The sequence below is a fragment of the Notolepis coatsorum genome (assembly GCF_963971535.1).
Source record: "Notolepis coatsorum genome assembly, chromosome: 13".
Classification (NCBI taxonomy): domain Eukaryota; kingdom Metazoa; phylum Chordata; class Actinopteri; order Aulopiformes; family Paralepididae; genus Notolepis; species Notolepis coatsorum.
In genome coordinates, this window is record NC_140177.1 from 46,446,635 (window position 1) to 46,460,437 (window position 13,803).

Genomic DNA, 13,803 nt, shown 5'->3' on the forward strand with positions numbered 1-13,803 from the left:
CGTAAGGGATGGGTCATCGGACATGACAAAAAAAAAAAATGCATTCATTCATTCATTCATACGAACATGCCGTTCCATGAGCGGAGACATGCTGCCGAGTCGTGCCGACAGAACGTAAGTAATTATATTACAAATGGTAACTGACTGTTTAACTGTTTTGACTGACAATATGTATATAAAGCATCAGGTATATTGCTGTGGATTGTTATGTCCGCGGGGTGAGACATAATAAAACCGGTAGTGTGAGTGTGACTCCACGCAATATCTGGTTATTGCTGCTGCCATGCGCTTTAAGATGCGTTCTAAAAATAGATTTCACTAAACAATTACTTGAGCACTACTGGAGGAATTCATGCGAGTACACACTGTCATGCACTGCACTCTCCCTAATAACACTAACTAACATACACTCAACACTATAGCACTCAAGTCTTAACACTTTGTTGAACATTGTTACTCAGCTGATGAGAGTTGTACCCTTCCTACTGACTTGTCGTACAAAAGTTGTAAGTCGTTTTGGATAAAAGCGTCAGCTAAATGACAAAATGTAAATGTAAAATGAGTACTCAATCTGGGAAAACATTACTCGTGCCCATCATCACTTGATACAAGATATGGTGATATCAATATCTTCCAGTTGAGTCAAGCTCTCACTCAAGACGCTGGCAGGTGTAGAAGACTAACTGATAACAGACACAACACAACAGCGCGGTGGTGCAGCGGTCAGCCCTGTTGCCTCACAGCGAGAGGGAGTTTTTGTGTGGAGCTTGCATGGGGTTTTCCCCTTTGGGTAAGACATGCATGCTAGGTACATACCCCTGCTATTGCCATTGGTATAGGCATTACAACTGTGGAGTTGGTCCCTGGATGCCACCACACTGCTCCTGGCTAGGATGGGTCAAATGCTAAGGAATAGCTGAAATCATTAGACATCCCATGTTTGGTTATGTATGTATGTATGTATCTACCCGGTATGTATGTATGTATGTATGTACCCGGTATGTATGTATGTACCCGGTATGTATGTATGTACCCGGTATGTATGTATGTACCCGGTATGTATGTATGTACCCGGTATGTATGTATGTATGTATGTATGTATGTATGTATGTATGTATGTATGTATGTATGTATGTATGTATGTATGTATGTATGTATGTATGTATGTATGTATGTATGTATGTATGTACCCGGTATGTATGTATGTATGTATGTATGTATGTATGTATGTATGTATGTATGTATGTATGTATGTATGTATGTATGTATGTATGTATGTATGTATGTATGTATGTATGTATGTATGTATGTATGAAAATCTTCAAAGAATTTACACAAGGCTTGTGTAACAGGCCTATAGTGTACCTCGAGTTCCACCCCGATGGCGACCACCTACTGTGCTGATGTAAAACACCGCCAGAGGCACACGCGCAATCATGACGGCCAGCCAGACCCCAGCCTCTCAGATTAGCCTAATCTGAAAGCGCCGGCGGTGATGAACTCCTAATTCCACAAATGCCAGCAGCGGAGAGAGAGTCAGCGGTGAGCCCCCTCAGAAACGCAAACATTCAACCCATTCCACACAGTGGTCTCTCCACAGGCCCCCGGAACACTATCTTCCATCTAATTATGATCTCTGTTACGACGACTACCATTACAGTGCCGCCTATTAGTTCTGGCAGAGTGAACCATTAGATAGGAATCCTTGTTGCTGGTTGAGAACACAGTGTGTGTGTGAACGGTAGTGAGCACAGACCCCCCCCCCCGGTGCGCCAGGTGAGGTGATTACCATACACTCCTCGTGTTAAAGGAAGGCTGAGCGCTGTATTGAAAGGGGCGAGAGGCATGTAAAAAAGGCACAGACTGCCACTGCAGGGCCTGTTTGGAGTGCGTTTATGAGTCACGGGCTATTAATCGTATTGTTTACAGTGCTGTAGCAGCTACTGGCTTTCTAGCAGCCCTGGGGAGAGACACAGAGACGAGCCAGGCTCCCCCCATGCAGCCAGGAGCTGCAGTAAAAATAACACACACACACACACACACACACACACACACACCCTTTCAAACATCCAAGAGCAGCCTTTCCCTAACATGCTGCAATTTGTGTATCCCGGTCCCGGAACCGCTCCTTTCAATTTACCAGCAATTGTAAAACTTAACAACTGGTCTAATTTATGAGGAATTGCATTAACACACGCCGCCCCGGCGAACGGAGTGCGCGAGTAATGAAGGGGGTGATATATGGTTAGGCTCCCCGATTACTGGGCTCCCCTGCTGGTGGAGTTGATTTGTCTGGGTGTTTGGGGCTCATCTGTCACCTAGAGGAGAGCTCCTCCCTCCATATTCTCCTCCATCTTCCACCCTCAGCTGGAAGGGCCATCCGCGCTCTCGCAACACGTGCACATACACACAAACGCACATACATACAAACGCACATACACACACAAACACCAGACTCTCTGCATGGTTCCACTGGTGTTGAAGGTCTGTCGTTTCACACCATTCACAAATACACTGACTGTGGCAAAACACAGACTAGCTACAGGACAGGGTTTCCGTTAACTGCTAATATGCAGTTTTTTTTCCACCAGGAAAATCTGCCCAAAATATTTTAAACTCTCCGGTCATAATGTCAGGTGAAAATAATTCCATAGTGGCCCAAACTGGCCGAGGTAGCCTGTTTGATTCCCATTTACAGTGTGCCAGCAGAAAGGGTTATCTTCATCCGTTTCAGTACACACACACACAGCTCAGAGGGTCTCTCCATTTATTTAACTCCGCTCAACAACACAAGCGACAGTGCTGTCTGTGGTGCTGAACTGGACAGCGGAGCTTGGGAGGGTCTCTCCATTTAACGCCACTCTACAACACAGGCAACGGTTCTCGCAGTCCGCGGTGTTGAACCGGACAGTGGAGCTTGGAGGGCCTCTCCATTTATTTAAATCTAGGGCTGTCGCGGAAACCGCATCACCGCAATCCCGTGGTGTGTCAAGTCACCCGCGGATGCAGAACAGACAACGCGTCAACCGTGTAAAAAATTAAATAAAAAGGGGCGTCATCATTTTTAACTCTGTTCATTTAATGACGAGGCGTCCGTTTTCCAGTAGCATGAGCTAACTTCACATTTCCATACAGTTTACAACTCACTCAGATGAAATCAGGATTTATTTTCATATCCTGGACTCGAGCCCCCAATGTATACCTTTTCCTGTATTAACACATTGGTTGCCAACAACGAGAGATCTCGTTGTTGGCCGCCATGTGTTGGTTGCCAATAACGAGATTTCTCGTTATTTAATCGTTATTTCTTTTATTAGCGATATCCATTCATTTTTCATCCGTCCAGCCTGACATTATCATTGGGAATGGCTCTGAGCTCGAAAAGGGCAAATACCGCCACCTATCGTCTCCCGGATGGTCATGCACATCATTGGATTGGATTGAGAGAGAAAAAAGATAAAAACTCCGCCCCAGGGTTTCCCCACCTCTGGCAAGCAGTGTCGTGTTACCAGAGTCACTGGCGAGGCTGGAAGCAGCTTGGATCATGCGTTTCAAACTATAACGTTGGATCAATAAACGCGATCAATATTTGGAATGGCGATCAGGAATTGGATTCATCTTTTTGCAGAACATCTGATCTGAGGTAAGGAATCTATGTTACCAGTTTTGGGTTAATCAGAGTTGTTTTTCACAGATTGCACAACGTGTGTGTGTGTGTGTGGCGTTAGGCGCTAGGCTTGGGCGGTATCCTTATTTTCAAACCGGCAAACCTTTATGTTATAATACCCCGGTGCACGGTATGACTTTCATTTTCATCAGCGGGGGGGGGGGGGGGGGGGTGGGGGGGGTTACGTGTTACCAAGTAAACAAATCATCGTCAGCTCTCAGAATGGTAGTCCTGCACCCGCACCGGTAGAAGCCTGCACCGTTTTAGCGTTAGCATCTAGCCTATAGCCATGGCAGACTATTTGATTCCATAAGGGCTAGAAATTGCCTGGGTTTTGGTCATATGCTCCCGAAATGCTCCCGTTGTTTGGCTACTTCTATGTGCAGTGAAAACTACTTGAATTCTTTATAACCTAGTCATTGATTTAGTTCAGGGTAATCTAAGATTAGCCGCAGAGCTAACGCTACTTAACGTGAGCTAACGCTAGTTATTCAAGCTCAGTAGCTCACAGAGAGAGATAAACAGCTGACAGCGGATAGTACAGGACAGTACAAATACAATAAAAAGGCGGGTGGGGGCTGTTGTGTAAACCTTGTACTCTTTAGTTCACATATAATAAGAGACGGATTGCTCCACAACAACACTGCTCTCGTCACAACGCTTTACGGTATTTTCACAGCACTGTCGCAACATTACCGTAAAACGTGAACACCGTTTTGACCCACTCGCTCCACTAGAGCTCTCTCGCCCTCTGCTGGCGCGTGTGTGCACTACACTCAGTGTGTGCACTACACTCAAAACTCCGTTTCACTGTTATAGAAACTGAAGCGCATCTGTGATTTTGACGGTGACGGACGGTATTGAAAATCAATACCGTAGGTATTTCTAAATACCCTGGTATACCTTAATACCGTCATACCGCCCAAGCCTATTAGGCGCGGCACGAATTAATAATTTTTCAACCCGCTTTTGTATCGTGCATAAGAACACAAATACTCTCGATAATCTAGCGTTTATTTGAAAACGATTCATAAATCAGCCGGAAAATTACGTGTTTTGTGTATTCCAGTAAATGGCTATTTTCGCGGATTTTCTCTGAAATTACTAGAAATCACCAAAACTATACTCGTATTCAAAACGGTATAAAACGGAAATGTACTGATGAAAAAACTATCCGTTTCATACATGTTGACTGCAAGCAAGTCATTGATAAGCGACGGGTGTATTAGACACAGCCATAATTTAAGATATAGTTTATGCGTTCGCAAATGTGCTCGTCCTCCCATTCATTAACCTGGTGGCATCCAAGCGATAAATCGCCATATCCAGCTGGCAACCAATGTGTTCATCTTAACCGTAATAGAGTACAGGGGAGCGTTGTAACACTCACGGGCCGAAGTGCCGGTCATGTAACTGTTACACGCAAATTAAGTGCTGCCTCTCTCTACCGACCCCGCTACACTCTGACTAACCCCTACGCTCACTTCGTTAACGTTATTATAGCTATTATGATCTGTAATGTCAACTGGATAACGTTTGCTTTGTTTGCAAACGTAAGTTAACGTTCGCTATCTAACGTTAGCTATAGGCTAACGTTAGCTATCTATGACGTTGGCTAGGGCTGGGCGATAAAACGATAACGATAACTATCGCGATAAATTATTTCCTCGAAATAAACATGAAACGTGGTCGCAAAGTTTCGATATATCGATTTTCCAAGCTTGGCTCCGTTCAGCCTCGGCTCAGCACACTCACTAACAACAACCAACCTTACGTGATGACGTGCTACGCACAACAGCTAACAACCAATCAGTGAAGGAGATGGCCGAGATCGACGGAGACCCGGAAGGAGACCCAGAGCGGTAGGACTCACTCAACAACAAGGCTTGCTAGGCTAATTAGCTTGCACAGCGTTGTTTTATATATTTACGTGCCGAGTATGTGTGTGTGGTGAATTCTGAGGCCACGTTTATAGTAGTGGGGGTATACAGTGGTAGTCGTTTCAATATATTGTGGCGGAAGAGAGTATTTTAGTGTGATATTTAGCACATTGTCATGGATTACACCGCGTAGAAGCAACAGGCTGGCTAGGTTAACTAGCTTGCACGGCACTGTTTTATATATTTACGTGCCGAGTATGTGTGTGTTTTGAATTCTGAGGCCACGTTTATAGTAGTGTGGGAGTGGACGTCGTTTCAATATATTGTGGCGGAAGAGAGTATTTTAGTGTCATATTTATTGTCATGAGATACTCCGCTTGTCGGCTAACTGCTAACGTGCGAGGACTGATGACGACATCAACTCGACTTGAGACATTCGCAGCAGCATATTAGAAGTTAATTAAACTTGACAGACATTATATCGACGATAATTATCGATATCGAATTATATGAAAATAATTTTATAATTTTATCGCGATAACGTTTTTGGTCATATCGCCCAGCCCTAACGTTAGCTATAGGCTAGCTATAGGCTAACGTTAGTGTAGTCCCGAGTGTAGCGGAGAGAGGCAGCACTTAGTTTCCCCCAATGATGACACAAGTTGTGATATTTAACGTTAGTTTTAAGTAAGGAGAAGGGCATATATCCCACAACGCATTGCTCTTAAAGGAGCAGGCAACACCCTACTACTTTTAATCACATTTCAGAACATTGATGGACAAATGGATAGATTATCAAACATGTTTAAAATAGTTTCGGGACTCCTACGACCTTAGAATTTTTTTTCTAATCACGATTGCGGGTAAACTTCCATGTCTTAATAATACAAAAATATATACTGGTATAAAAAAAAATTAAATAAAAGAAAATGAAATAATAATTTTTTTTTAATAGAAGTGCGGTACCACCGCATCTGTGATTAGCCACACACACAACCGCAGTGAGAAAATGCCATACCGCGACAGCCCTATTTAAATCAACTCCGTAACACAGGCAACAGTCTTCCATCAACAACATTACGGCTCAGCTACGAGCAGGATATCCACACAAGTCTATGTCTTGATGTCATTCTTGCAATATTGATAAAGGCAAAATGTGTCAAAATACCATTCTAGATAAAGTATTGTGGTTAGGGATGCCCCGATCACGTTTTTTGCCACCGATACCGATCACCGATCGTCGTGAGCCATATCGGCCGATACCGATCCGATACCGATCGTTTTTGATTAAAAGAAAATTAAAAATTATTTTATATAAATTTTTTATTTAATTTTTTTTATAAAATATATATATTATATAATTAGACTTGTACTTGTATTATCTGCGAGACATCGCCACCACGCAACAAGCTCCACTGTCTGTGTGTACTCTAGTAGCCTCCAGCTACGGCCAGGATTCTCCGGAGCTGCAGCTGGACCCTATACTCAAGTAGCCTGCAGCTACGGCCAGGATTCTCCGGAGCTGCAGCTAGACCCTATTGATCATATTCAACAACATGCCCTCAGCTCGAATACGCATCGAATGAGTGTTATAAAACATTGATATCAGGAGCTATCTGTGGCTACTGCTGGCCGGCTATATAACGTTGATACAGCGCCTCTGTGAACTATTTAGTTCAGTGGGACATTTCGTTTTGAACAGTGAGCTGGCGTCAGCTAACGTGAGCTACAGCTGAGGTATCATACACGTCTCTACTAGACTTGCTGGAGCGTTTGTTGATGTCAGGAGCTATCGGTAGCTGGCCGGCTAGATACCGTTCGGTTAGACAATGCCTCATCATGTATTGGACTGGAAGTGAATGGTTGACTGGGTCATTTTGTAACGGTAGCTAACGTTAACTCGGGGAGACGCCGTCCTCCCGTCCCACTAGACTAGACCCGTGTTTACATGCGCGCGGGAGGGGCTGGAGGGAGCAGACGAGGGAGCAGAAGACGCTGCACCACTGTGTGGGAGTGAGTGCAGCTCCCGTTGTCTGAGACAGAACTCAGCGAATGAGATCGGTTTTGACGATCGGCGAAAATAAAGCATTATCACCGATCGGCGATCGCATATTTATACTGATTATCGGCCGATAACGATCGGTGGCCGATCGATCGGGGGCATCCCTAATTGTGGTGCTGCAGAAATGTGCCGGCCTACAGATCGTATTCTACAGATTTAAGAAAACATCTTTGTTTACAGTAAAATCCCCTGCAAAAATGACACCAGTCATTTGAAAGTTTTTTCAATCAAAAATGAGAATAATAACACAAAAATGATCATTCCCTCTAATATCGTGCATCGTGTCGCAATTGCACTATAATTAGATATTAGATAAATCGCTCAACCCCAACAAGGAGGAGGAGGAACCAACACACAGTAGTGAAGGTGAAGTAGCGAAGCGATGACGACACAGATCATTGAGCAGGGAGTTGGTACGAGGAGGAGGGGCTCGAGGCTGGGTGGGCGTGGCCCCGGCGCATGTCCTTGTCTGTAGGGTTCAGTGCCGCAGCCGCCACGCTCCCTGTGCCTCATCCCGACAGTCGCCATGGGTACTCTTCACCAATGTGAGTCTACTGCAGGACCTCCTCCCCAAAGCACTCAACCGAGACAACCACTAACAAACAAACAAAAATAAAATAACAAATAAAACACTCACACACACACACACCAATGGAAGTGCTTTCGCATCAAACCCAGGGAGGGATTTCTTGAGGGTTTTAAGACTCGAGCCGGATCTGGAGGACCGTTTCCACAATATTGCGGGAGCTTGAGCGTGAAATAAAAGTAAATGGCAAGATGGGAGGAGGCGACATATATCTTCGTTTCTCTGAAGGCGAGGGGACAGAGCATGGACCGCAGCACAACCCCACACACACACAACCACACACACAACCACACACACAAGGAAAGGAGCCTGGCAATATAAAATAGCGACTTCAGCACTTTTTCACCTCTAAGTCAATAACAGAGTGGAGGACTGTGATGTTACACAGTGCTGGTGAAAAGGGTGCTATGTAAGACCTGAGGGTGACCAGCTACATGATGTGCCCCTCTACACACAAACAGCTAGGCTGCTCCTACACACACACACACATATACATACACATGCAGCCTATGCAGGCACACATGCACAAAAGCCTGCACAGAAAAGCACGCGTGTGATTACATGCGCAGGCGCACACTCTCTCACTCACACAGGCACACATACATATACATACATACACACACACAGGAACCATAAGCGAAACGATTTGTCTTCCAAATCTCTGATGCCATTACTGGTTAAAAAAAAATTTAATAATGAAAAAAAATACATATATGCTGTATCTCAGCGTCATGAAAAATGACTCCAATGCGTTTCCACACACAGGGCTGGAAATAGAATGTCAGGCGCAGGCTGATTGCGGTCCAGATTATTGTCCTAACAGGCCATCTATCAGGCATGGTGTTGCTGGGTGGAAGGCTGTGCCAGAGGTGGAGGGGTGGAGGGCCAGGCCGGGGTGGCAGGTGCTCCACAGACCTCTGACCCCAATTCCATTTGTCCTCACGCCAACGGAATGTGTGCCAGCGACACTTGTGTCCGTCCCCTTGGCCTAGGACACTCACGCACAGGCGAATGCATGCACACACGCAGAGAGCTCAGGCACAGAGAGGCAGCTGTTGACTTTCCTAAACCACACTCCAGTGTAACCAATCGTGACCCCTCAACACTCCAGTGTGTAACCATGACCCCTCAACACTCCAGTGTGTAACCATGACCCCTCAACACTCCAGTGTGTAACCATGACCCCTCAACACTCCAGTGTGTAACCATGACCCCTCAACACTCCAGTGTGTAACCATGACCCCTCAAACACCACACCATGACTCCTCAACACTTCAGTGTGTAACCATGACCCCTCAACACTCCAGTGTGTAACCATGACCCCTCAAACACCACACCATGACTCCTCAACACTTCAGTGTGTAACCATGACCCCTCAACACTCCAGTGTGTAACCATGACCCAAACACAGACCATCACCTTCAGAGGCCCCGGATGATCAAGCCAGATACATCGACAGTAAGCCCTCCTTAATATTCTCATGCATGCAAGACCAGAATAGCCGCCACAGAATGGAGCAGCAACCAGGTGGAGCCAGAAATAGCCGTGGCCAAGGACGAGGCTGCCGCTCCAGGCCCGCCTCTGCTAACACGCAAGAGAAACTACTCATGAACTTCAAGGGCTATTAACTACACCACAGAACCACCGGTAGCCTAATGTCAATGTGAGTGCATTACGTCTGTTTTGCGGAGATAGATGAAGCCTATATAGGCTTAGTTACCTCTCTCACCCAAGTAAGAAGGAGAATGAGATCAAAGCCAGAGCCAAAGATGTATCAAAATCCCAAGAGAAATGTCAAATGTGAGCGCCGTAATAAAAGTGCTAATCTTTCCTGACCCGTTTAGTGGCTTTTCAAGTTTAGTTCGAATCTGTGGGGAAAGTCTTCCAGACCATTATCTTCATATCACTCAAAGCTCCAACATCTGACTGTTTGTTTTGAGGCTTTTCTTTTTCTGGTTGTGTGACTTCTGAACTTTTCAATTGAGCGCAAGTGGTGTGGCATATCCATCTATCTATCTATCAAATTATGTTGGTACAGTTTTTTGGGTGCTCGCCCGAGAGTAGTCGTGCATTGCCAACGCAGGAGAGACGTCTGGCAGAACCCATCATTGTGCATAATGTTCTGGGTTGTTTGTTTTTCTCAACCCAGTCACAATCGTCTAGGGCAGTGCTGCTACGCAGAAAATGCACCTTGCATCGGGGAGAAATGTTTTGGGTTTTTTTCCTCAGTAGAGTGTAGCTTACTAGCTTGAAGATTCTTGTTGATGTTGATCCTAGTGGCAGGGATTTTGAAAATGAGTGGAATTGAATGTCTTTGCATCAGACAGGTAAGAGCCAATATAATGACCCTCACTTGAGGCTGACGGAATAATTGTGACGCTGGGTGACTTTTGTTGGTATAACGTTACACACGTCTCTCTTCCATCAACACAGTCAAATTAGCATAATAATTCACAGGTTATAAACATAATTTGCTCTGTTGAGCTCCTACGGTACCTTTAAAATGATTCAACAGCTTTATATTTGCTTATATTATACATTTCAAAAGTTTAAAAAGCACCCAGATATCATTTTAGTTTAGAAGCAGTGAGTGGAGCTGCCATTGTGATTTAATTACAGCAGAATGTTCGACCTCGCTGACTACAGTATTCATAGTTTTTAAACGTGTTTTTGGGAGAGCGAACGATCGGAGTTTTGTTCAAAAACACAAACGAATGTCCAAAGCCTAAAAAGTGGTCAACATCCTGTGAGTCAGACTAGCCCTCAATTTGATACCATCTTGAATCCGAAATATCAGCCAACAGCGCACAACAGAAAAAGTTAAGATTTGGTGCCCTGCCATTGGGTCTCATTCCCTAACGGATTTACGACCAAACATTTTCTCTTAGGCAGATTTCTGCCCATTTAAGACATATTAGGGCTGGTAGCGCGATTCCCCAAATCTTCCTGAGAACGGATTTGACCGTGGCTGAGAGCAGATTTAAGAGTGCTGAGGAGCACACTTATGATTGATTGACTAATTGAACATTTTATTAACTTGACAGACTGTGTTCTCATAGTGATTCCTTCATGTCAACGCTACAGGCCTCCTTGGAATTAATTACTTAACCTGTTAATCTGTAGACCGTTTTTCGCCTAAAGGTACATGCCTAAGTAAATGGAAGATTGCTCCACTTCTGCAAGGTCAATTTGCATGTTCTTGGTATCTAGGAACATCTAGGGACCTGGGGGTATGTATTTCCAGTGTCAGAAATATTGTGTCCGTTACTAGGCTGAGTAAATTGTAATGAATAAATTAATTATGATTAATTATGATTTATGATTTGATGATGATCAAAAATGTATACGGGGCACAAGAAAATGCTCACCAAGCTCATTCACCACCTTATTGAGATCATGTGTACAAAAAATCTAAGCAAATGAACAGCGGGAAGATGATTAAACAGAAGGATTTGTAGACACAGTAATTAATGATAATCGACTTTAATTATAAATTCATATTTGACCTTGAACTTGACCTTATTATGGCCAAATCATACATCTATGGATAGGGAAAATGCTCCTCTTTCCAATGGCAGGGTTGAATCTGGATTTAGTCATTTCTTGCGGTTTTTACGATAATTAGCATTTTCAGATAAATTTGTATTTCCGATAAAACATATAAAACATCAGTAAAAATGAAAATATACAATTTGACTACTGTTTTTGATAGGGTTATGGTCTTTACTCTTGGCTACAAAAAAAATATTTAAAAACATTGACCTAACATCCAAGGGCCCAAACATTCTTTGCCGACCTCTAGTGGCTCGGGTGTGCATTTCTTTTAATACAATATATAGATGGAATTAAAGCCCTATTTGTTGCCTGTCGATTGCCCTTTCAGGTGACAAAATCCGTTCAGCGGTTCTCGAGTTACATGCCGATATGTGAGGCGTGCCCCAAAGTACGCAAAAGTACACATTACCACCCCCGACTCCCGGGGCTCTAGCTCCGTCAATCATTTGGCGATCTCAAAAATCTTTGCACAGGGTTGTAGCCAATGAGTGTGGCTTTCCAATGATACCCCATGATATGATAATTGGGGATCTAATACAATCTCTATTGATCGATTTATGACCTATAGGGGGACCTTAAGGCTTAACTTTAATCATAATTAAAATAAATATGACAATATTTGTACGTGTGTGTGTGTGTGTGCGCGCACGCGCTGCAGCAGCAGGTGCCCGAGCTGTATTATATATATGATGACAATACAATTAATCTAATCTAATTTTGATTGGTCGCAAAACGCTTCCGCATCCATTTTCACACGGCTGCATCATTAGTTGCCTTATAAGGAGCTCTGGAGGCGTTGTTTTGTATGCAAATGACCTGAACGGGAACACGCGTTCATGTTTCAGACTGGTGCCATTCCCGAACGCAGATTATCTCAGCTGAGACAAGTTTGAGTCATTAAGACATATTACCAGCGCATTGAGGACTCAGAGTGAACTTGTCATTGATTCTGTCTCAGTCGGTTCCAAGATAAGTCTTCCAAGAGAACTCTTTGGAAAATATTGGGGAATGAGACCCATTATCTTTAGGGAGTTTGTCTTAGTAGATAATCTTTTTAAAACGACATGTGATGACTATACCTGAGCCAGATTTGTCAAGATCTTTATCTTTTAGGTAAAGACACATTTGGATCAGGTCTGAGCTACTTATATAAGAAGCATGAAGCGATGAGGAAGAATCCTGCCTCCACAGATTCCAACTAAGCCACTTCCTTGTCCCTTCCTTGGGACACCAGCGATGGTGACGGCACTGAGGTGACTCGTCGTACCTGGGGTTTCCTCGCAGGGCGGCGTGGTGCAGGGCATTGAAACCGTTGTTGTTGGTGATGGTGACGTCTGCACCGGCCTCCAGCAGGACAGACAGCATGTCGTCTCTCTTCTTACTGATGGCGTCATGCAGGGGGGTGTCGCCCTCCGAATCCTGCACGGGCACACACACACACACACACGGTCACTTACTGCCCACAACCACTTACGACGTGAAAAGTGGCAAATAAAGCGAGTTCATCATGCGGTGATTTGCCAGCCAATATGGCACAATGCCACGGCCCATTGGCCACAGTTGTCGTTTAACCCTTTGTCATGTGGCAGTGAAAGTGTTAAACTTCTGTATCGTCGCAGTGAAAGGGTTAACCATTTGGTAGTGCGGCAGTGAAAGGGTTAATGATAATCACCTGCCTGCTACTTGATTACAGTCACAGGTTTGTTTGCAAGATATCTGTGATCAAATACTATGAACAGGCCGTTGCAACTGAAGAAGAACCATACAAGTACATTCATAAAAGTTTTGAACGACCAGCCTAATTGCAATGTAGAATGAATGCACACAAAACTGACGGATTCAATTGACCCATCTCAAACCCTGCCGTCTTTTCTTGATCAGGGTTTGATAGGTAAATTAAAACACCTCCCTACTATAGGTAACATGTTGACACACTGATTGTTGAATAGGCTCCTCTGAATCATGGCTATAATATTAACTGAAATATCTTACATTTCAAACACCATAGGTTTAATTGAACATTTATACAAATATATATATATATTTATACAAA

At 44.1% G+C, this 13,803-nt stretch overlaps 1 protein-coding gene across 4 annotated transcripts in view; it reads right to left on the reverse strand.

The window, feature by feature from the left end:
• mib1 (MIB E3 ubiquitin protein ligase 1) overlaps positions 1–13,803 on the reverse strand; it is a 185,627-nt gene that overhangs the window by 77,780 nt on the left and 94,044 nt on the right. For all 4 annotated transcript variants that reach the window (XM_084326843.1, XM_084326842.1, XM_084326841.1 and 1 more), the window contains exon 12: positions 13,018–13,169. In XM_084326843.1, the coding sequence (XP_084182969.1) occupies positions 13,018–13,169 (152 nt within the window). The remainder of the gene's footprint in view (positions 1–13,017; positions 13,170–13,803) is intronic.